General features: G+C 36.9%; 1 protein-coding gene across 1 annotated transcript in view; it reads left to right on the forward strand.

Annotated features, from left to right (window-relative positions):
• Positions 1 to 25821, forward strand: part of Myo9a (myosin IXA) — a 171134-nt gene that overhangs the window by 38293 nt on the left and 107020 nt on the right. The window contains exons 4-8 of the mRNA XM_051156589.1: positions 4243 to 4305; positions 6316 to 6415; positions 7963 to 8019; positions 17485 to 17582; positions 23054 to 23180. Coding sequence (XP_051012546.1) covers positions 4243 to 4305; positions 6316 to 6415; positions 7963 to 8019; positions 17485 to 17582; positions 23054 to 23180 — 445 coding nt within the window. The remainder of the gene's footprint in view (positions 1 to 4242; positions 4306 to 6315; positions 6416 to 7962; positions 8020 to 17484; positions 17583 to 23053; positions 23181 to 25821) is intronic.

A 25821-nucleotide genomic window follows, 5' to 3' on the forward strand; every position in this document is an offset into this window, starting at 1 on the left:
ATTAAGATCTATTTTATTTTCAGTATACCACATGCATGTAGTGCCCTTGGAGGACAGAGAAAGGGCATCAGATCTCCTGGAACTGGAGTTATAGATGATTTTTAGCTGCCACATGAGAACTAGAAATTGAACCCAATTCCTTTGAAAGAGCAGCTAGTACTCCTTTTTTTTTTTTTTTTTTTTTTCTTGGTTTTTTCGAGATAGGGTCTCTCTGTGTAGTTCTGGCTGTCCTGGACTCACTTTGTAGATCAGGCTGGCCTCAAACTTACAGCGGTCTGCCTGCCTCTGCCTCCCAAGTGCTGGCATTAAAGGCATGCGCCACCACCACCCGACTTGCAGCCAGTACTTTTAATTGTGGAGTTATTTCTCTAGACCCTAGAGCATATTTTTATTTTAGTTATTGCTAGTTTCATAAGCTATGAATTGACATTGACATCGGTATAAAAATTGTTTCCCTAGCTTTTGGTAGGTTCAAACTGAAAATTGTAAGACTGTAATTCTTAACATGCTTGACTTATATTTGTTAACTGTTAACAATTGCATGCATTTACATTTCTACTATAAATTTTTTGTTTTTCAAAACAGGGTTTCTCTGTGTAGCCTTGGCTGTCCTGGACTCGCTTTGTAGACCAGGCTGGCCTTGAACTCACAGTGATCCACCTGCCTCTGCCTCCGGAGTGCTGAGATTAAAGGCATGCACCACCATGCCTAGCTATACTATAAATACTTAAAAATTTATTTTCAAGTCAGAAAAATGGCTCTTTATTTCCGAATAGTATCACGCTTTTCTACAGATCCGCATTAGTATTTTCCCAGTCAAGGTATTTGATTTTTGATAGAGTAAAAACCCTTAATTTTCTATGATTAGTCATTCAATTGTGCCAGCTGTGTATTTTATAGGTTAAAAAAATTAATAGAATATTCTTCAGACCAATTTTAGTTTACAGCAGAAGGAAATGAAAATTACGGAGAGTTCCCATGCATCATTTCCATCTCTTCAAACATGGCTTCCCCGTTATAAATATCTCTTGTTAGTGTGTGTGTTAAAGTTGATGAGCAGTCTTGTTGCTGCATTTTTATTAATTGTTAAATCCATAACTTGTATTAAAGTTTGCTCATTGTGTTATACATTCTGCTGGCTTTGAGAAATGCAGAGATGATGTTTATAAACTCTGCTTTAGTACATAAAACATAGTTTTACTGTGTTAAAAATCTTGTGTTTGGCTTATTCAGCCCTGCTACCTTCCAGATCTTGGTAACTACTGACATTTTAATATTACCTCCATATCACTTTTTCCAAAATGTAGAGTTGGAATCATATTGTATGTAGCCTTTTCAGGTTGGATTCTTTAAGCTAACTGTGTACTTAAGGCTTGTCAATCGGTGTACCTTGCTTTCATTGGGGTAACATTTAGTTATGTAATTATTTTAGAGATGATTGACATCTTTGTACTTTTTACAACTACATTTTTTGTATATTTTCTTGAGTTTATTTTTAAGTATTATGAATGCATTTTTTGTCTTGCATCATATATATATTTTTACTGCTTATTGTTTGTATGTGTGGTGCTATTGCTTTTCATAGTTTTACATCTAGTGCCTTGACTTATTGTTTGTACTTTACTGTTGTCTTACTTGTTCAAGGTATATTATAGTGCTTGCGTTGGCCTTTGGGTTATATCCCACCCAGTCCTACTCTTGGCCCAAACTCCCTGTTTCTGGTTCTGTGGAGAACAGTAACAAACTGTACTCTAAGCTGTCACTGCCATGAACTGAGCCACTCTGCCACAATGGTCTGTCTCCTGAACCATGACTAAAACGAAATCATTCCTTCCATAGTCCCCCTGCCCCCGCCCTGTAATGTAGTCTGCCTCAGCAATGAGAAAATGTAACTAATACAGTTCACCTTTCCATTGCTGTGACAAAATATCAAAGATAAAAATGGAAATATTTTATTTTGGTTCACAGTTGCAGAAATATAGATCTATGATTGATTGGCTTGTGGTTTGTGATCCTGTGGCAGGCAAGGGTGTCATTGCTGGAATTGTGGGAAAGACCACAATGTTATAACCACATGATGGTCAGAAAGCAAGCAAAGGAGGGGTGTGAGGGTAGGGAGAGGGAGAGAAGCCAGTATCCCTTACAAAGGCACACTTTACCTAATTTTCTACCACTGAGGCTGTCTCCTTTTTACTAGCACTATAGGCTGGTGATTCAGTCTTTAGCCTATGGGCCTTTGTAGAGGATATTTTTTAAAATTTATTTTTATATGTTCATTCTTGTTCTGCCTGCATCTATATCTATGTAAGGATGTTGGATCCCGGGCACAGGAGTTGTAGCCATTTGTGAGCTGTCATGTGGGTGCTGGGAATTGAACCCTGGTCTTTTGCAAGAACAGTCAGTGTTCTTAACTGCTGAGTGATCTCTCCAGCCCCTATAGAGGATATTTAAAAGCCAAGCCACTACAAATACCAATATAAAATTATTTTTGTCTTTTATGTCAATACTTGTTTTCTCTATTAAGTAACACTCTAGCTAATGAACTTTTAAAGTATATAAATGTTACATTGTTTTTTAAAAATTATTATGCTTATTTTTTAACATATACATTTATATTATCACACATGAATAAGATAAACTACATGTAGCAGGAAGAACTGTGAGACAGTCATGAGTTATATGAATGTTACATGCATAGTGATTTGGCTGTTTGTAAAGAACTCTTATTGACTAAACCTTGATTTTAATTTTCTTGAGTATTATATATTAATTAAAAATTTTTTTTATTTGAGACAGCGTTCCTCTGTGTAGCTTTGCCTGTCCTGGACTCGTTTTGTAGACCTGGCCAGCCTTGAACTCACAGAGATCTGCCTGCCTCTCTCTCCCAGAGTCCTGGAATTACAGGCTTGCTCTACTGTACCTGGGTTACATGTTAAATTTTATCACAGGTGTTTTTGAGATCTATGTCTCTTTATTCTGAAATACATTGGTATTACAGTTTTTTCTCTCTAATATTGAATTGTTTTGCATTCCAGGAAAAATGGTCAGTACAAACACACACATGCATATATACACATACATATAAATTGTTATTCTATTTGATGGTTTTTATTATGATTTTTGTGACCCTGTTAATAAGTAGATCGATTACTTCTCTTTTATGATATGTAAATTATATCTCAGTCTTATGTACTATTGAATTTACATTAAAAAAGCACCAGGTGTGGTGGCACATGCCTGTAATCCAAGCACTTGGGAGGCAGAGGCAGGCGAATCTCTATAGGAAGTAGATATATGTGTAAGTTGGTTATAGCAAATGATAAGTTGATTGATTAAAGTATGCTGGAGGTCTTCTAAAAAACTTTGGCATTTATGTTGACTATTAAAAATTTGCCAAGTGGAAGGACTGAGAAATCATTTTATGAAGTGAGTAATTGTCTTTAGTAAATGATTGTCATCATAACAACAGCTGTGTGTGAAGAGGCAAGATAAAAACGGGCATAGAATTGTCAAAGACATTAGCTTGATGAAATAGAATAGAAAACTAATATTTATAGATATCTTGACATGAAGTAAATTTTAGGTAATTTTATTTAAAAAGTCAAATGTATACAAAATAGAGAAAAATTATGTCGAGCAAGGACATCCTAGGTAGATACAACAATGATTAGTTTTCCAATATTTAATTTCTCTGTCCTTTCTTTTTCTATGCTAGTTTTAAATAGAATCTCAGACACTGTGGTAAGCGGACAGATAAATGTAGAGGCTTAATCTGCTTAGTTGATTCTCTGAACTGAAAATCAATCCTTGTACTAGTAGAACTCATGGATTAGGATGGAAGAAAAAGAGATGTCTAGGAAGTAGTAAAATTGAAATTAAGCCTGTATAGTAAAGTCAGACATGGGTTCATATTCATACGAGGACTATATTGCTGATTACTAGAGTATGGTTTTGTTTTGCTTTTATTTTTACTTTTTAAAACGGCTTTATTTTGTATTTTTTACTCTTGATATGTTCACCTGCTTATCTCATTACCTAGCCATTTGATGACTTAGGATTTTGAGACTTTAACATGGACAGTTCTAATATCATCTAACAATTATAATGGTGAATGTACTGCTGCTCTCTGGAGAATGCTCCTTATACTTTAACTGTCTAAATAAATAAAAATCTGTATTAAACTTTATTATTTATATAAAACAGTTTTTATTATTTATACCAACCAATTTTATTTTCTTCCAGGGCCTATGTTGAAAAATATCTACTGGAAAAATCTAGACTTGTTTATCAAGAGCATAATGAACGGTATTTTTTTTTTATTTGTATAAGTAGATCACATTTACAGCATCACACATTCCCTTTATGTTCTTTATTTTAATTCACTGTATATTATACATAGTTATTATATGTAACTACTATTTCCTTCTTGGGTGGAATACTATTTTTTAAAGGCAGTTGGGAGATTTTTATTAGATATGCAGGACTGTCGTTCTTTCTCAGTTCTAGATTGAGGAGAGGAAAAGTGGTTTTTCAGGTGGTAACTCATTCTTCTTTGATCCATCTGCTTTTGTAAACCATGGGCCTTTCTTGTATTTCTGAGTGTTCTTTTTTTCATTTGAGAGTAGTTTTAAGCTAGGTATGGTGGTTCACACCTGCAGTCCCTGTCCTTGGGAGGCTCAGGCAGGAAGATTACCCTGAGTTCAAGGCCAGCCTAGGATATGTCAGCCTGGGCTATAGTGTTAGACCCTTTCTCCCAATCCAACCAGAAACAAAATGAGTTTTCAGAAAAGCTCTTCATTCCATTATCATGTTTGAGGTAGGTGGGACTTTAGAAATGATACATGTTTTATATTTCAGATGAAGAAACCAAATTTACAGAGGTAAATTAATTGCTTCACATGTCACTGTGGCTGGACAGTGGTGGCACACGCCTTTAATTCCAGCACTTGGGAAGCAGAGGCAGGCGGATTGCTGTGAGGTCAGGCCAGCCTGGTCTTCAAAGCGAGGTCAGGACAGCCAAGATAACACAGAGAAACCTTGTCTCGAAAAAACAAAAAACAAGACAAAACAAACAAATAAACAAAAAACCCCAAAACATGTCACTCACTGTGTTACAATAAAGTTATGACCCAGAGTATGACGTTAAATAGTCCTGAACTCTTATGTGTACCTTGAGTATCACAGCTTTCTTATGTACATAAAACTCTTTCTGTATTTATTTTAAGGCCTAAATGAAATAATACTATGCCCCTTCCCCCTGGAACTTGCCCTGTAGACCAGGCTGGACTTGAATTCAGAGATCCACCTACCTCTGCTTCCCAAGTGTTAGGATTAAAGGTGTGCACCACTGTGGCTGTTTTACTGTAGGCTTTTGACTTTTTAAAGCTTACTTGGGGTTCCGTAATGCCTCTATCTGCCTTCCAACCCTCCGACCCTAGGTAGGAGAGAAAGAAGGCTAGTAGCAAGAGGGGAAGTAGACCTTTTAGACTCAGTTCCTTGGGGCTATTCCTTCATTGTTGTCAAGATCCCAGCAGGTTAGCCAAACAGCAAACAGCAGCAGTAAAAGCAATCAACAAACAGCTTCCTGGAAGCATACTCCACAGCATTTCTTTCTAGGAGGATCTTGAAGGGACCTCTTTCTCTCTGGGCTCATCTTTATACCACACAAGGATGTTTTCTAGCTGACACAGGTCACATACCCTCTCATGAGGCTGTTATCAGCTGTGGATAAACTAAAGGCAGTGTCATATCCCACTCTTTGGATAAAAAGAAAAACATATTTACATAACATAACCAAAACTCCACTACATTTTATGTATTTATTTAGATTTCTCCCCATCATTTGTTTTTAATTTTATTATAGTGGTTGGATTTCATTTGACTATATTCAGGTTTATTTAACTGTGTAGTAATGTTTAATGTGGATTTGAGAAAATATATATACTCTTTTTGCTGTGTTCTATAGTTAAATGCTAGGTGTAGTTGGTAAATACCCCACTGGATTACTGCAAGCTTTTGGTTGATTTTTGGAGCTCTGAAGAAGTAATTCAGCGTAATTTATGAGTTTCTTTTCCATTGGTGTTAGAGAAGGCAGAAATTGCAAAAGCCTCTGCTTTCCCATTCCACTGCTTTTGTTCCCCCTTTTGGTATTCTGCATTCTATTTTGTAGGCATACTAACTGTTGAATTTGTCACATTGCCTTAAAAATGAAGCAAATCAAACATTTTACTAAGTAATGCATTCTCTTTAAAAGCAAAACAAAACAAAAAACTAACTAGAGTTAGTCATGTTCATTATATGCTTTATTCCCAACAGGAACTATCATGTGTTCTATTACCTCCTCGCAGGAGCAAGTGAAGAAGAGAGGTTAGCATTTCACCTTAAACAGCCTGAGGAGTATCATTATCTCAACCAGGTAAGAGTTCAGGAAAAAGATTTAGAAATGTAGGGGATACTTAGCTATAGTTACTGAAAGTTTTCTAGTGCGTTTTTTCTCAAACTAGATAATGGATATTAACCAGTGCCTTCATGTAGGCTGTCTAAAAATATATGTGGTGTAACTTCTAAATTTAAAAATGATTATATCCTTCATATAAATGATAAAGAATTAAATGTTTTCTGTGTATTTTGTGAGATTCTTACAAGAATATTAAGCTGTTTCATGCTACTTTCTTATCAGAAAAACGTCATATTCTTCCCGTCATGACTTACCTTTTACATACCGCAGGATGTTAAGTGTAACTGAGGATTAACGCTTACCTATTTCAGAGAGATTGCTTTGAACTTGATTTGCATGTTTTGCAGTCTAATGCACATATATCTGCTTGCTTTGATATTAGCACAGAGTGTCCTTGTATAATTTAATGAATAGTCCTCTTCAACATCCTATAGGAACCCAGGCATGATGGCTTACTCCTGTAATCCCATCATTTGGGAAGCTGAAGCAGGAGTTTGAAGCCTGCTTGATCTATGTAGTGAATTCCAGAACAGCTTGTGCTACATTGTGATTTCCTGTGCAAAAACAAAACAAAATAGAACTGATTTCATTAGTATGAAATTCCTCAAAGGCAAATGATTTAAAGGATACATTTTTCTTTAAAACTAAGAATTCAACCTTATAATGAGGAGTGATCTTGACAAATTTTCATGATACTGATTTCTCTATTCTCTATTCTTCATATTAAAATTCCAAATCCAGTTATTAATAGAATTGTTACTATATTACATCACGAAAGAATAAAACAACCTCTCATGTTTTGTTCATGGGAAAATAGAGTATTTATGGGAAAAAGTTCTTTCTGGCAATGAAAAATATGCCTAATATTTTTTCATTTAACTTACACTTAAATGAGTCAAAAATTATCTATTAAAGATTATGAAAGTAACACTATGGACTTTTCCTCAGATGTACAATATACTCTACCTGGTATTTTTTTGACTTTTAAACTTCATATTAGTATAAACTACCTTAACTTTATCTTAATAAAGTCTAGTTAATATATTAAGAACTTCAAAATCACTTTGTTTGAATGCCAGAAATTTTTACTATAAAAAATTAATCATATTTTTAAAAAGTACTGATTTAGCTCCTGAGTAACTTTTTTTAAAGCAATGTTGTAATCACTTATAAATGAGATAATTTTTACTGACTCAATTTTATAGTTCTTCTGACTTTTTGTAAAACTAGTAGCTATGACATATATACATAATGTCAATGCTTACCGGGTAAGGATCTTAGAGGTTAATACAAATATCAGAGCAACTGCACAGTGACATGTGTAAGTTGAATAGAATAATATATGATCTTCTAGAAGCTGAGTTTTTAGTTAGTGTATATTGCAATGCGAAATAACTGTAGTTTGGATAGGAGTCTTGCTTTCTGAATACTGCATCTCAGAGATCATTACAGAAGTATAATTCCTATCTAATAACTTCTACCTAACTAATGTGCCTTACTTTCAGATAACAAAGAAACCCCTCAGGCAGAGCTGGGATGATTATTGCTATGACTCTGAGCCGGTCAGTACAAATACCTACCTATTTTTGTTCCTGTTAAAGGGACTTCACATTGCTCATTTGCATCCATCTTCATCAGTCAGCTGAGGATGAGTTGCTATACCGACAGGGCTAGGAAAGAGGATCACTAGGTTTTAATTACTTTGACTTGTGTATGGTAGTTTGTTGCTTACTATTTTTGTATGTTAAGCCTAATGTTTAATCTTCATTTAACATTTACTTTCACAAACAGTAAATTGACTGCATCCCTGACCGCTAGTACTCAGGTGGCTCTGTTTGAACTCTAGATTTTTTTTTTTCCACCTTGAGTTTTTCATTGCTTTGTTTTGGTGCAGCATGACTGCCAGCCACACAATCTACCATTAAGTTGATCCGTAGCGTGATACTTATTTCTTAGAATTACTTTTTTAGGAGGCTAGAGTGATAGCTTAGTGAGTAAGACTGCTTGCTGCTTTTCTAGAGGATGGGAATTTGGTTCCCAACACCCAGTGTCAAGTGGCTTATAACTACCTGTAACTCCATCTCCAGGTATTCTGTGCCCTTTCTGGCCTCTTAAGAGCATGCACCCACATATACACAGTATATATACACATATGAATAAAATAAAAATAAATATTTAGAAAATAAAGTGATAGTACTTTTTAGGAGCTAGGGACATAGCTCATTGGAGGAAATCCACCAATTTTTAATTTTAATTTTTATTTTTAGCAAGGGTCGGGAGTGTTCAAGACTGGCTTTCTCAGTGTTATTTTGGCAGTCCTGGACTCATTTTGTAAACCAGGCTGGCCTCGAACTCCCAGCTATCTGCCTGCCTTTGCCTCTGGAGTGCTGGGATTAAAAAGCGTGTGCCAACACGCCCAGCCAGGAAATGCTTCTTGTACAAGCCCAAAACTTACTCAGATTCTTTGTACCCATATAAAAGCTGGGTGTGCTTCAGGTTTGTTGGTCTGTACTGCACAGCTGAGGTTGTACAAAGACATTTCCAGGGCTCTCCAGCTAGACAATCTTAACTGAAACAGTAAGTTCCAAGTTCATTGAGACCCTGTCACAAGTAAATAAGTTGGAGAGTGATAAAGGATGACACCTGATAGCAATTTCTGGCTTCCACATGTATTAGGTGTTAACCTTTTTTACATAATGTTCTTCTCTCTTTCTCTCTCTCTCTCTCTCTCCCCCTCCCTCTCCTCTTCCCCTCCTCTCCCCCTCCTTTCCCCCTCCCTTCCCTCCCTCCCTCTCCTCCCTCCCTCTTCCTATTCCTCCTCTCCCTCCTCCTCCTCCTCTTCTTCTTCTTCTTCTTCCTTCTCTCTCTCTCTCTCTCTCTCTCTCTCTCTCTCTCTCTCTCTCTCTCTCTTTTTGAGGCAGGGTTTCTGTTTTAGCCTAGGCTGTCCTGGACTCCAATTGTAGACCAACCTGGTCTTGTAGCTAGCTGTCTGCCTGCCTCTGCCTTCCGGGTATTGGCATCAAAGGAATCACCACCACCTGGCTGATTTTTTTTTTTTTTTTTTTTTAAATATTAGTAAGAGAAACTACTATAAACTTTTACCCTGCATGGTTGTGGTGGCACACGCCTTTAATCTCAGCACTTGGATGTCAGAGGCAGGTGGCTCTCTGAGTTCAAGGCCAGCCTAGGGTGCAGAGCAATCTCCAGAACAGCCAGGACTACACAGAGAAACCCTTTATCAAAAAACCCAAAACAAAACAAAACAAAAATTCTTTTGTCTTAAAAATTGCCTCCAGTCAGGCGAAGTGGTGCATGTATGTAATCCTAGCACTCAGGGAGGCAGAGGCAGGCAGATTCATGTGAGTTCAAAGCCAACCTGGTCGACAAAGTACAGCCAAGGCTACACAGAGAAACCCTGTCTTGGAAAACAATAACGACAACAACAACAAACTACCTTTAAATTATTGAAAAAAAATTTTTTGAAATTAACAGGGATAGCTCAGAGGTTCAGGGTACTTTTTGCTGTTGTAGAGGACCATGACTTAGTTCCCACCACCCATGTCTGGTGCCTGTTACTCTAGCTTTAGGGGATCCTATGTCCTCTTTTGGCCCCTGAAGGCACCTACATTCATGTGTAACACACTCATGCAGAAACACATGGACATTACACAGAAATAAAAATCTAAAAAAAAAGTTATTGGTTTTTTAATTTTTATTTTTATGTGTATTGGTATAAGGGTGTCAGATCCCTTGGAACTGGAGTTAAAGACAGCTATAAGCTGCCATGTGAGTCCTGGGAATTGAACCCAGTTCCTTTGGAAGAGCAGACAGTGCTTGTAACCACTGAGCCAACTCTCCAGACTCCTTTACTAGGGATTTTAAATTGAGTTATATAAAGACATATATGGTAGAATATGATTTTTTGTAACCATAAAATGATGACAAAATGCTTTTCTTTCCATCTATATTTAGTTCACTTATAAAATGCTGAAGATATAGATACTAGATCTAGCTATATTTAGTAACTAATGAACTAATCTCTTACTATAAATAGAGCATGTTTTAACCCTTGCCTTTTCATTGCATGTTGCTATAAACAATACTGATTGCAATTTGCCAATGCCAGAGTTGTGAAACATCAGTATCTGTACTAGTTTTTTTTCCTCCAGACAAAGTTTAGTTGCATTCCTATTTCATAATCAAGAAGCTACTGGTTTCAGATTAAACATTTCAGGAAATAGACATTTTAGTTTGTGAATTTTTGATGAATTGTAATAGAAAAAGTATAATTTACTTCAAAGAAGTTTTCTGGTCTGTCTTTCATTTACCACATCAAGTGAATCATGCCTCTTTGGAAAGCAGGTAGGGCCACTGCAAGCTCACCCTGCAAATATGATTGATCCCTTGCTCAGACTGTGCTGTGGAACTCAGATTGTTCTGCATTTGTTTGAAGCTAAAGTAATACTTAAGAATATGAAGCTGTGAGGTTGTTTGGCTGGAGCACAATACTAGCTCATCCACTTACTAATTTTGAGACATTCAGAAGTTCACTTTTTTTTCTTTTTTATTTCTGCCTCTTACTTCAGAGAGCAATGGTCACTTTAGCAGGCCTGTGTTCTTATACTCAGGGTTATGTAGCAAGACTCTTGTCTCAGAAAGACTGCAAAGTCCCAGGCCTATAATCTAGCATTCACTCAGAAAGGCTGAGGCAGGAACATTTCAAGTTTAGACCAGTCAGTGCTACTTAGCAAATATGAGGCCAGCTTGAGCTGAATACTCTGAAATAACAAATAAAAATTCTTCAAGCCGGATGTGGTGGTGCACGCCTGTAATCCCAGCACTCGGGAGGCAGAGGCACGCGGATCGCTGTGAGTTCGAGGCCAGCCTGGTCTACAAAGCGAGTCCAGGACAGCCAAGGCTACACAGAGGAACCTTGTCTCAGGGTTGGGGGGGGGGGGGGGGGGGGGGAAGGCAGGGAGGTGTAGAAGAACAACAGCAAAGCTTCAAATATGTTCTTCAAACTTTGTATTGAATTTGATTATATGTATGAAGAATTTGATAAAGTACTGAATTCTAAAAGTGCTAGGAAAAAAAAGTGTCATTTCTATATTGCTGCCATCATTTGAATCAGAACACATCTTTTTCTCCAAAAGAATTTTGTACCTATAATTTCCTATTTTATTGTGTGTATGTGTGCCTGTTTTTTTTCTGTATTTGTGTGTGTAGGTGCACATGTAATTATTACAGAGAATAATTTTGTTCTTAGGTGCTATCCACCTAATTTAAGATAGTGCATTTCACTGGCCTCCAACTTGGAAGTAGGCTAGACTGGTTGGCCTGCAAGGTCCCACCTGACTCCACCTCCCTAGTGACATGCCACCATATCCAGCTCTTTAAAATGTGGGCCCTAGAGAGTTCTCCTGCTTGCAGGGCAAGTGTTTTACCTATTGGAATACTCCCCTGTTCTTTATACTTTCTTCAACACTATTAGTCCTGTGTATTATACTTTCAAAGAATTATTATAGCCTGAACTTTGATTACCTTATGATTTTAGTCCTGTTTGTCTTAGAACTCAGTATGTAGACCAACCTGCCCACAAACTCAGAGAGATCCTCCTGTCTCTGCCTCTGGGATTAAAAGCATTCATCACCACACTTTGCTCATGATTCTTTTTTTTTTCCACGTGAATTTTAAAAATGAAATAGTTATTCTGTGTATCTTGCAGTGTATTTTTAAAAAAGTTTTTTGTTTTGTTTTTTTTTGTTTTGTTTTGTTTTGTTTTTTAATGTATATGGGCACACTGTCTTCATGCACACCAGAAGAGGGCCCCAGATCACATTATAGATGGTTGTGAGCCACCATATGGTTGCTAGGAGTTGAACTCAGGACCTCTGGAAGAACAGCCAGTGCTCTTAATCTTAACCACTAAGCCATCTCTCCAGCCCCTTGTAGTGTATTCTTTTCTGTTAGGTTTTCCTCATAGTTTGGAGAATAAAATAAACCTCGTTTTTGTTTTTTGGGTTTGTTTTTTTGTTTGTTTGTTTTATTTTTGATACAGAGTTTTTCTGTGTTAGCCTTGGCTGTCCTGGACTCACTGTGCAGCCCAGAATGGTCTCCAAGTCTTGACAATCCTGATGAGTTTTGTTCTGGAACTGTAGCAGAATAAATACTTTTTTCCTCTAAGTGTCTTTGCATCAGGATGTTTTTTTTTTTTTTAATTAATTTATTCTTGTTACATCTCAATGGTTATCCCATCCCTTGTATCCTCCCATTCCTCCCCCCCCGCCCATTTTCCCATTATTCCCCTCCCCTATGACTGTTCCTGAGGGGGATTACCTCCCCCTATATATTCTCATAGGGTATCAAGTCTCTTCTTGGCTACTTGCTGTCCTTCCTCTGAGTGCCACCAGGTCTCCCCCTCCAGGGGACATGGTCAAATGTGAGGCACCAGAGTATGTGAGAAAGTCATATCACACTCTCCACTCAACTGTGGAGAATATTCTGACCATTGGCTAGATCTGGGAAGGGGTTTAAAGTTTACCTATCAGGATGTTTTATCACAGCAACAGAAATGAAAATAGAGCATTCACTGTGGTGGCTCCTTTTGCAATGTCCTCTATTTACATGTTCGACTACTTTTTCCTCCTCCTCCTCCTCCTTCACATTTTAGTTTCTTCTTCCCCTAGTAGTTCTTGATCTGTGTGAAGACTTGTTTTTAGAGAGCCTCGTGTAAGATAAGGATAGTTTTGGTTTAGGAAATTAAGTCTATCATTGTTTTTCCTCTGCAGCTGTCATTACAGAAACAGTAAAAGAAATCAAGGGAGTTTTAAAAAATTAATTATGATTTTGGTGTTTCCTGAGACCACATTATACTTGTGAGTGAAAAATATTTGATAAAGGATGACTACAAATATAAAAGTATTTCTATTTGCAGCACATCTGTTATTTTACTTTTTTAGTATTTTAGGTTCCTTGTTTCACTCACTTTCGAAGCAAATAAGAACCACATCAATTGTAAGAATCACTGCTATATTTTTATAAACATCTTTACATCTTCTTTCTTGTTACTAGAAATATGTGATTAATCCTCAAATGAGTAAATTGAGGTCTTGGGTTAAACCAAAAATATTTAAATTGTCTTCTGTTTGCTAAGTGTGAGGGCTCACATCCATGCTCCTAGTACCCTGGGGCTGAGGCAAGAAGATTGCTGTGAGTTCAGGCCTGCCTCAGCTACACAGTGAGACCATGCTTATTCTTTTTTTTTTTTTTAAGTTATCTTTATTTTTAAAGATTTGTTTATTTTATGCATGAGTGCAATATCTGCATGTACACCTGCATGCCAAAAGAGGGCATCAGATCACATTATTATTGTGAGCCACCATATGGTCACTGGGAATTAAACTAAGGACCTCTGAAGAGTAGACAGTGCTCTTAACTGCTGAGCCATCTCTCCAGCCTCCATGTTTATTCTTATATAAGATTTTTGTTTGTTTGTTTGTTTTTGTTTTTTGAGACAGGGTCTCTCTGTGTTAGAGAGGCTGTCCTGGACTCACTTTGTAGACCAGGCTGGCCTCGAACTCACAGCGATCCGCCTGCCTCTGCCTCCCGAGTGCTGGGATTAAAGGCGTGCGCCACCACGCCCAGCCTAAGATTTTTTTTTTTGTTTGACATACTTGATAATATGTTTTCTTCTCACCTGATTCCTCCCAGATCTTCTCCCCTTCCTACTAACCCAACTTGATGAACACACATTCTCTCTCAAAGAAAAAACAAACCAATGGGGGGAAAAAAAACCTCAATAAAACAAAATAATAAAAATAAAACAAAACCAAACTAAACTGAAAAGTACACAACAAGTAGGGAATTCTGTTTGTGTTGGTTGATTACTCTAAGGCATGGGACCTGCTTTGGAGTGTTGGTTACACACCCAGTATCACCCTGTCGGAGAAAACTGATTTTCTCTTTCCCATAAGTGACCAGTTGACAATAGCTTCTTAGTACCTGGTGTAACTTTGTGTTTACTTCTTCGTGCTAGGATTTTCTGGTTTTCAACTTTTTCAGGTTTTCTGTTTTCACAGCCTGTGAGTTTGTAAGTGTGGAATCCTGTTGTATCTGTAAAGCACTGTTTCTTTGGCGCCATCCACCACCTTTGGTTTTTTATAATATTTCTGCATCTTCCACGCAGATTCTTTGGTGAAGACATTTTATTTAGGATTGCATACTCCAAAACCTCCCACTCTTTGCATATTGTAGGTCTCTGTAGTTCCCATCTACTGCGAGAAGAAATTTCTCAGCTGAGGGCTGATCTATAGAAAATAAAGCAGTATGTCATTAGAAGTCATTTTAATGCTATGTTCCTTTAGCACAGTGGTTCTCAACCTTCCTAATGCTGTGACCCTTTAATATGGTTCCTCGTGTTGGGGTGACCCTGAACCATAAAACTATTGTTGCTACTTCACAACTGTAATTTTGCTACTATTATGAATTGTAATGTAGATATCTAATATCATGGAGTTACTGGAATCAGGTTCTAAGTAGTCAAGGTTTGATTGTTTGGCAGTTTCTGATTTTATTTTGAACCTTTTTTTCTTCCACATTTAGTTCAGTAATTTGATCTTGGTACTGATTGATGCTTGTGGTTTGTGGTAAATAAAACATCAATTCTTCTGTCTGTTGAATAATTAATGTAATGTTCCCTAGGAAGATAGACATTAAAAAGTAAATTGAAGTTTGAGATATTTTGATGTGTGAACATGGAAAGGATTGTGTTTGTAATGTTACTGTTGACTATTTTGTAAGCTTAAATGCAAAGATTACACTAAAACACGTTCATTGGTTAGTTGTTTTATTTGATGTGCTTTGAGAATGGGATTTTGCTCTGCAGTTCAGGGTGGCATAGCGTTTGTGCTTCCCCTACCTCTGCATTTGGAGTACTGTGGTTATAGGCATATGCTACCATATTCTGACTAATATATATTTTTATATGATTTTTAATTTTTATGAGATTTATTTTATTTTTATTTATGTGTACATGTGTGCATGTGAGTACCTGCATAAGAAGAAGAGAGATTCAAAAAAAAAGACGACAGATCCTGTTGAGCTGTAGTTATAGTCAGTTAGTTGTAAGTTGTCTAGTGAGTGCCTGGAGCTGAATTCCAGTCCTCTTGAAGAATAGCAAGCACTCTTAATGTCAGCATCACCTCTCTAGTGCCTAAAATACTTTAAAAATATAGTTCTTAACAATCATTTTCTTTCTCCCTCTCTCCTTTCTGACCTTAAACTCTTTGTGCAGCTGAGGCTGTCCTCACACTTCTTATTCTCCTGCTTCTGCCTGTCTAGTGCTAGGATTATAGGCACATGCTACCTCTCTGGGCTCCGTACGTAGTTTTAAATATATAATTAAAATTTTATTGTATAGCACACGCACACACATATATGAATGCATGCATGTGTGTGCCACAGCAAACATACCACCATGTAGGAGTGGAGGTCAAAGAACGGTTTGTTCTCCTAGTTTGCTGTGTGCATCCTGGTGATCAAACTTATGTCACCAGGCTGGTCACTAGGGGACCTTAGCCTGTAGAGTCAGTGTTGTCAGCTATAGCTATTTAAAAAATATTTATTTATCAGTATTTTATGTGGGTTTGATGTGTGTATGTGTGTGTGTACATGCGAATGTCTCAGACGTGTGTGGAGTCAGACAACAGCTTTTTTTTTTCCTTTTTTTTTTTTTTTTTTTTCAGACAAGGTTTCTCTGGGTAGCCTTGGCTGTCCTGGACTCGTTTTGTAGACTAGGTTGGCCTCGAACTCACAGCCTGCCTCTGCCTCCCAGAGTGCTGGGACTACAGGTGTGAACCACCACACCCAACTAGAGGACAACTATTTGAAGACATCAGTTCACTTTTCTGCTTTTATGTGATTTCTGGAGATTGATCTCAGGTTTGCCTGGCTTGAACAAGTGCTTTTCCTACTGAATTATATTGCTATCCTTCAACAAATAAAAAATATTTTTATTTTACTGTGTGTGTCTGTGTGTGCGCGTGTGCTCATGCGTGCGCTACATGTATGCCTGTGCCCATTAAAGCCAGAAAGGGCTTGGAGCTGGAGTTACAGGTGATTGATTATTAGACAACTGCTGTCAGTACAAGGAATTAACTTGAGTCGTCTCAAAGAGCAGCAAGTATTTTAATGTGCCGATTGCTCTTTCAAGGCCCTCAATAACTGTTCTTACTGATTCATGTGATGTGTGTTTTTTGAGGGAGGGCTTCTATTTTGACATAATCCCCCCCCTTTTTTTTTTGGTGGATCATTATGATATGTATTTTCATTCATTCATTTTTGCTATTTTTAATTTTTCTTAATATACTTAACCAACTGATTTATGTTATATAAATCTAGGTTTCATTTTATCTCAACAGTATACTAACTGTTGTAATTTTTGGATATGTTTTATTCAAGACCTTATATATAATAGACACTTGTTAAGATTTGTTGAATAAATTAACATCTGCTTATGGACTTAAGTTTTTTTATATGTATGTTTTTCTTCCAAGACAGGGTTTCTCTGTGTAGCTTTGGATGTCCTGGACTCATTTTGTAGACCAGGTTGGCCTTGAACTCAAAGAAATCCACCTGCCTCTGCCTCTCCAACTGCTGGGGTTACAGGTGTGTGCCACTGCGCCTGGATTCTTATATATTTTAAGTCTTTAAAAATCTTTAGCACTACTAAAAAATCAAACTTGGTATCCATATATTTTATAAATACTGCTTACTCTCTACCTTGTCCCAGTTGATGTCCTGTGCTGGTGATTTTAAGGAAAGAAAAATGGTACTATTAATATTTGGTAGACCTCTCTAAGAGTTTTAATGTGTCTGATTGTGTGAAAATGTCCCAGTAGTTCTAATTTGTAATTACACAGGGCTCTACTTAAATTAATAGATGGCTCACATTGGTTTTTTTTTTTTTTTCACATTGTTTTTTAACAGGTAATTTTGATATATTTTTTCCTAACTCTTGTCTTAAGCAGGATTGCTTCACAGTGGAGGGAGAAGATTTGAGGCATGATTTTGAACGTTTACAATTGGCCATGGAAATGGTAGGATTTCTTCCCAAGACAAGAAGACAGTGAGTTTAAAATTTTTACTCATTTACTGTAGTTTTGTATTTCCAGTAGTAGATAAAACATCATGTGTCTTTGAAAGGTTTCTTTATCTTAGTTCTTTTAAAAGCATTTTTTATTCTTTGACTATTTCATACATGTATACAATATGTTTTTGTTATATCAATCTTCAGCTTCCTCCTCCTTTTCTTTTTTCTATAAGTTACTTAATGGAATTAGTGTTGTTTGTGTAAGCATGGAGACTACCTGCAGCCATTATCTATGAAGAAAACCGACGTTCTCTCCCAAAGTAGCCACCAATTGCCAATAACTCCTGCTCTGGGATGGAGCCTCACGAGCCCCTCCCTTAGCCATGCTGGGATGATAAGCACTGGCTCGACTTCTGGCAGAGCTTTTGCAGGTTACTGTAGATTTTGTGAGTTGTTAAGTTCAATGACCGTATAATGTTTAGAAGACAGAATTTACAGCACTCTTCTCCATTCTTTGGCTCTTGGCTCTGTCTTCTGTTTTGTTTTCTGAGCATTGTGGGATTTATACAAAAGTTTCATCTAGGGCAGAGTACTTGATAGTCACTTATTCTTAACACTTTGACCAGATAACAGTCTCTGCATTGAATGCCTAGTCCAAAAAGAATCTTCTTTGACTATGGTCGAGAGCAGCGCTAATCAATGGTTATAACATAAATGTTTAGAAAGCAGTTTGACAGAAAGTCTTCAGCAAAAAACAGTACTGGGTCCCTCTGCTGGGGTCATGACCTTCTTAGTCTCTTGGGCCTTTGGCCATGGTTACAGTATCAGCCTTGCTTTTCTGTGGAGCAGGCCTCAGGATTCATAACAGTCATAACCAAACTTTCCTTGGTTCTTTTAAACATTTTTGTTTTTTGTTGTTGTTGTTGTTTTTTCTTTTTTCTTTTTTTTCTTCTTTGAGGTAGTGTTTCCTTGTGTAGCCTGGCTGTTCTGGACTACTTTGTAGATCAGGCTGGCCCCAAACTTAAGAGATCTGTCTGTTTCTGCCTCCCTAGTGCTGGGATTACAGGCGTGTGTTACGGTGCCCAACTCTTTTAAACAGTTTTATAAATGTTACCATTATTGGCTTATTCATATGACGATTTGAGGTTTTCTCCCCCCTTTATATAATATAATAACTATATAAATATTGAGGAGCTGATGAAAGCTAAAATACTTTGGTAAAATTTATTTTTAACATTGACATGTAATTTGAAATGTCCTGAAGCCTATTCATAAATACAATTTAAAAACTACTACCTTTATTTTTTTTTACAGCTTTTTATTTTCTACATGTTATTTTTATTTATTTATTTATTTATTTATTTTTATTTTTAAAATATTTTATTTATTTATATTACATCTCAATTGTTATCCCATCCCTTGTGTCCTCCCATTCCTCCCTCCCTCCCGCTTTCCCTCTACTCCCCTCCCCTCTGACTGTGACTGAGGGGGACTTCCTCGCCCTGTATATGCTCATAGGGTATCAAGTCTCTTCTTGGGAGCCCGCTATCTTTCCTCTGAGTGCCACCAGGCCTCCCCATCCAGGGGAAGTGGTCAAATATGAGGCACCAGAGTTCGTGTGAAAGTCAGACCCCACTCTCCACTCAACTCTGAATAATGTCCTGTCCATTGGCTAGATCTGGGTAGGGGTTCGAAGTTTACTGTGGGACCCCACTCACCTACAGTTCTCTAGATCCAGCAGTCTGTGGCTCCATTCAAATCCCTGGTCTCCGTGCAGTAGATCAGATACGCAGCATACTGGACGCTGCCATCTTGGAACCTCCTACATGTTATTTTTAGTGTTAAGTCATACGTGTCTATATATAATACACAATATTCAGCATATTTACATGTTTCCTGTTATATTAAAAATTCTTGATTTGTGGGTATAGCTCCATGATAAAAGTGCTTTCCTTGCATATACAGAGCCATAGACTCAATCACTAACAGCAGCACCCCCAAAATACAAACAAAACAAACCACAAAGCCTTCATACATGGTAATATGAAGAAAATATAAATATAAAAAGTTTTGGTAGGGCTGAAGAGATGGCTCATTGTATGAAGTGCTTGCTGTACATATACCAAAAACCATTTATTTTTGAAAATCGAGTAACATATTTAAGCAAACTATTTAAAATTAAAGAAGCAACCATGTCTCTTGTCAGAAATACTTCTTTCATAGCTTTTATCTGTTTAGTTTTAGAGACAGAGTCCTGTTACTACATATTGTTTAGACTGCCTGCCTTAGCTTTCCAAGTAGCTCAAACTATAAAAACACACTTTTGTACCTAGCTGTTTTCAAAGTGTGTATGGGATTCCTGTTGAAGAATGTGTCATAGTTGTGTTATGAATGAAAAGCCTCTTGAGTGATGAGTTCCTACTAGAACTAGGAGAACATGCCTGACCTGTTGTGCTATGCCTCCTGGATTCCTTTTATGAGAAATTGGTTAAAACCAAAATAATGCGTAAATGTGCAAGCTGCGAGCCACTGAAAGTTAATATGTGAGAAACCTCCCTCAGTTTCTGTTATATTCATTTTCCCCCTCAGGATAGCTCGTATACTGTATGTCACCCTCAGTGGATGACATATAACTGAATGTCGTGTCAGGATAGGTATCGATTGAGTGACCCTAATGTTAAAAGCTGAATTCTGAAATGATCTGAAATTTAAATTTTTTGAATATTGACATGATGTTCAGAATTTGTAGACTTTGAAGCATTTCGGAGTTTTAGATTAGGAATACAAAACAAAGCCATGAACCTGTTCTATAATCAGAGAAGCTCCAAAACCTCAAGCATTTCTTGCTGTCGTCGTTTTGAGTGAGTGTACTCATGTGATCTTCCTTTCTTACACCAACCAGTGCTGGGATCACAAGCATTTAATACCATACACAGCAAAAGGTGTTTTATTTGAAGAACCTGTCACTGACTGTCCTGCCTTTATTAAAAGGAAAAAAAAAAAGTCAATTATGGTATTTGTTTTTATATGTAAAGATATCTACTCTTTAGTTACTTGGTTTCTCTCCTAAAATAAGATTATAAACATTTTAAGACTCAAGATTCCAATTGGGTGTAGTGGTACAGAACTCAGCAGTCTAGAGGCGGAAGCAGGCTGATTTCTGTGAGTTTCAGACTAGCCTGGTCTACATAGTCAGTTCCAGGACAATTAGGGTTACCAAGAGAAACCCTGTCTCAAAACAAAACAACAAGAACCAAACTTTAAAAAGAAAACAAATAGACAAAAAGTGGGTCATACACTTGTGTTAGTTTTGACTTCTAGTTTTTATGTTTTAGTGATACTGAATTTATTTTTCTGTTTATCTCAGATACTTTTGTGAATTATTCCTTTGGATTTGACTTGTATTTCCTAATTTTAAGTTATTGAAAAAAATAGACTTGTGGCTACTTGTTGATCAACCCCCCCCCCCCCTTTTTTTTTTGGTTTTTCGAGACAGGGTTTCTCTGTGTAGCCTTGGCTGTCCTGGATTCACTTTGTAGACCAGGCTGGCCTCGAACTCACAGAGATCCACTTGCCTCTGCCTCCTGAGTGCTGGGATTAAAAGCCTGTGCCACCGTGCCCAGCTTGATCAAACATCTCTTAAAGTTTATTTGGTTCTGAAGAAATGTCTGTTTTATTGAAAATATTTTCTAATTTTTCAAAGTTAAATTCATCTATTATAAAATTTTTAATTATAGGAAAATTTCAGAAGATGGTTAGGTTTCACAATAGGTTACATTTATCCTTAGAAGGTAATAAGTCAGTAATGTAAATAGATATGTGCATTGAGGATACTTTAAAATATATTTTATCTTTATTTTTAATCATGTGTGTATATATATGTCTGTGTATGGGTCTGTACTCTTGAGTATAGTGCTTATGGAGGCCAGTGACTGATTCCCTGGAGTTGGAGTTTCAGGCTTTTGTGAGCCATCTGATGTGAGTGCTGGGAACTGAATTTGTGTCCTCTTCCAAGAATAGTAAGTGCTGTTAACTTGTGAGCCAGCCATCTCTTCATCCCCTCTTGAAGGGCTTTAAAAAATTGTGTGTGTGTGTGTGTGTGTGTGTGTGTGTGTGTGTGTGTGCGCGCGCGCGCTTGCACATATGTGTGTGTAAACATTCATTTATGTATATGTGTCTTTATGAGCATGTGTACACATGTTTGTGTGGGGTGGTGTTTAGAGAATCCTGAAGACAGTATTGAATCCTATGGGTATTTGCGAGAAGCCTGTCCTTGCTGTGTGAGTGTTGGGTTTCAAATTCAGGGTTCTACAACAACCTCTTTTAGCTATTGAAGGACTGGGTGTTCAGCTGTATGAAATGTCTGAAATGTCAGGTAAGTTAAGGCATGACGTTTTCTTATCGAATTGGAAGAAGTCCTTGGTAACCCCTGAGATTTCAGCAGCTGTTAAATGGTAGTGGGTAGGAATAAACACAAGGAGTTTGAGTTAGTATTTCAATAAATTTGTTTGTAAGTAGGAAAATATGTTGATTTATTTAAAATAAGAGAAAATAAACAGAATGTTGATAAAAGTTCTTAAAAATTCAAGTGAGAGTTAGGAAATGAAGACAGTATATTTCCTGAGTCAACTGGAATTATGGGATATAATGTACAAGTGGAAGTGTTAGTTTTAAAATTTGTTTTAAATTTTATTTTTATGTGTATATTGGTTGTTTGCCTGTACATGTTTCTGTGCACCATGTGCATGCCTGCTGCCAGTGGTGGCCAGAAGAAGATATCAGAACCCCTGGGTACAGATGGTTGTGAGCCACTGTGTGGTGCTGGCAGTAGAACTTAAGGTCCTCCGGAATAGTATCCAGTGCTTTTAACTGCTGAGCCATTTCTCTAGCCTGAGAGATTAATTCTGAATAGAAGGCATTTGTACAGGAGAGTAGATAAAAGAGGGTCCAATTGAAGTATTTTATAGTATAGACATGATATTTGTTAGTAAATTCCACCAGCCTTGTAATTAAAACTAATAGTTATCGATGGTCCCATAATAAGATGTAGGCAAAGATTTAAAAAATAAGATTAATTATAAAAAATCTCCTAGGATACCTGATAAAATACGGATTTTAAGGTCTCCCTTTTGGAGATTCCTATTTATTGTTTCTGAAATAATACAAAGCAGAGATATTCCACACAGAAGAGTAGCATTTAGAAACGAATGGCTCTTGTGAAATATTACAGCTAATTCAGGCATTAACAAGAAGCTCTCTTGGAAGAATTATGTAACAAGTGCCATATATTGTATGTAATATTATGTGTATTGTAGTATAATATTAGATGTAAAGTAATTTTCTTAATATTTGACATACAATTAATAGTAAAGTTCAGTTACAATTTCTATCCTTTTGTTAATATTAAACTTCATACTTTGTACTGGTGAATTTGTTTTGGATTTTGGGGTGAAATGAGCTTTGAGAATGCACACTGGAAACTTTAATCTGTGCTTTTATTTTCATAGGATTTTCTCTCTGCTCTCAGCAATACTACATTTGGGTAATATCTCCTATAAAAAGAAGACTTACCGGGATGATTCTATTGATATCTGTAATCCTGAAGTGCTGCCTATTGTCTCAGAATTATTAGAAGTGAGTCATTTATTCTCAGTCCTTATTTTAGGTACTAGGTAACTTATTTGTATTTTATATATTCTCTAACTTGTAAATGGGTTTATGTAGTTAAAAATGAATTTATTTGATACTGTTTTAAAATAGTGTTTGCAGAAGTTGGAATTCTTTGTGGATCCCTGCCTTATTTTACTCGTGAGGGTGCCAGGGTCCGTAAGGCTGTGTCTTCTCCCTTGCCTTCACTTGCCCCCAATATAGAATCCCTTCGTTTTGTTGATTGGGATAAATATTTCCACTCTAGATTGTAAAATGTCCTGGGCCCATGCTAATGTTTCCCTTTCCAATTTGAGGTTTCTTAATAAAATTGTGATGAGATGATTTTATTTGAAGATGAAGTGTCTTAGTGACGAGAGAAAAGAGGTGCAACCTTTAAATGTTTTTGTTAATGGCTTTAGGATCAGGTCCCATGCTTCTTTGTATCTCAGACTGTGTTCCACTGTTGTCCTGGAGTTACAGTGTGTCACAATTTCCAGTTAGCTCTTAATTTTACCAGATTTACCTCATCAGATTGATGTTGTTTCTTTTAGGCTGTCTCATTTGAAAGATCAAGAGAATATCTAAGTATATTTTACTTGTACTGACAAAAATTTTACATGTAATAATTTGTATAAAAGTAATGATTTCATACCAATGTCTGCAAATCCAATTTTTACACTATTCAATTTTTTTCCTCTTATAAATCTGTAAACTACGATTCCGAGAGGGAGAAACTTTTTTTCTCACCTTCTGCCATTCATATTACTTCTCACTGACAAGATTCATTTTGTATTTAAATAAACACCTGTTTCCTTGTGGAAAATGATTTTAAATTAGAGGAAAATTCTAACATTTATTTTCAGTGTGTTTAACTCTTCACCTTTTCTTCCCCCTTCCTTCATTGAGATTGTTTCATATATTATAAAGCTAGAGTCTCTCATCATGGCCCATACTCCTTCTGGAATTAGGGGCAATGCCATCAATATCTTTAAAATTTGTCTATAGTAGGGTCCACTCTTTGTGCTGAGTATGTTTTGACAAGTGTGTGAGGTCATGTGTGCACTGTAGAGGAGTTGTTCTTGTTCTCCCCCTCCTTTTCCTCCTCCTCCTCTTCTTCTTCCTCCTCTTTTTCCTCCTCTTCCTCCTTCCTTCATTCTTCTTCCTTTTTTCCTTCTTCCTTCCTCCTTTCTTCTTCTTTCTCCTCTTGCTTCTCCTTCTTAAGACAGGATTTCTCTGTGTAGCCTTGGCTGTCCTTGAACTCGCTCTGTAAACCAGTCTGGCCTCAAATTCATAGATCCACCTGCCTTTGCCTCCCAGCACTGCACCACCACCACCTGGCTCACTGTTATAGTCTTTTATTGAACTCTTTTACAGCTCTAAAACTCCCCCTTACATTAATTTGTATTTTCTACATGTGATATAATTATAATTCTAGAGTTAATAATAGTTCTAAATTGGCTTATTTTACTTGGTAGCACACATTTAAGATAACATCCTTTTAGCTCGGGTGGGTGGTGGTACACAGTTTAATTCAAGCACTTGGAGAGACAGAAGCAGGTGAATCTCTGAGTTCAAGGTTAGCCTGGTCTATAAGCGAGTTCAAGTATAGCCAATGCTACACAGAGAAACCTTGTCTCAAAAACAAACAGAAAAATACTGTTTTACATTATCTGTGTGCACTGCAGTTGCTTATCTGCTCATGAACTGAAGAGCATTTCACTTGTTTCTGGCTTGGAGCAGTTAAATATAGTTTGATGTGCTTTTTTAAAAGAAATTTCAAATAATACCTTTCAAATCTTGGTTCATATGCCTCTTCATTGGAAGTCTAAACTAATTCATTGTGCATAGAACCAGTTCCTTCTTCCTGGCATAATTTAGGTTAGTTTTTAAGAGGAAAAAGTTTAATTATTTACGATTATGTGACCATTATAAAGCTATAGTGCCAATTGAGAGCATTGGGTGCCTCTTTTTTATATCTCTAACTGCAGTGTTTAATTTTCTTTATATATGATTGGTCATTGCTTATTAACTTCAATGGAATGATATTGTGACATAAGAGGTTGGGAAAAAGAGGCCTTTATTTGGAGCTAGATCCACTCATTGGAATAAATTTTTACCAAGATGTAGACTGTTGTATCTGTGTATCAAGGTTATAATTTTGAAGGTCATAGACTAGATTTCAACCAGGCATTTCAGGTAATATTTTAATCAATCATTTAGTATTATGGTCAATTAGGACATTGTGCCTGGACATAGTGCCAAGAATTCTAGTCTTAATCTGGTATTCTTTGTCAGAGACTAGTTAAAGAAAGGTTCAGGGAATTTAAAAGAGAAATTCAGGGTTTGGGAAACGACTCAGCTTGAACATGAGTACCTTAGTTTGGATCACACACACAAGTAAAAGTTGGTTTGGTTGTGCATTTGTAACCCCAGCCCTGGGAGAGTGAATGTGAGGGAGGATGGCAAGAAAAGCAAATACCCTGAGCTTGCTGGTCAGTATAGCCAGCCAGTCGGTGAGCTCTGATTCCATGAAAGACCTTTATCTGAAAAAGTAAGGTAGAATCAGGCATAGTGGCCATGTCTTAAATCCCAGCACTCAGGAGGAAGAGGCAGATGGGTCTCTGTG

This window comes from Acomys russatus, chromosome 14, assembly GCF_903995435.1.
Source record: "Acomys russatus chromosome 14, mAcoRus1.1, whole genome shotgun sequence".
Taxonomy (NCBI): domain Eukaryota; kingdom Metazoa; phylum Chordata; class Mammalia; order Rodentia; family Muridae; genus Acomys; species Acomys russatus.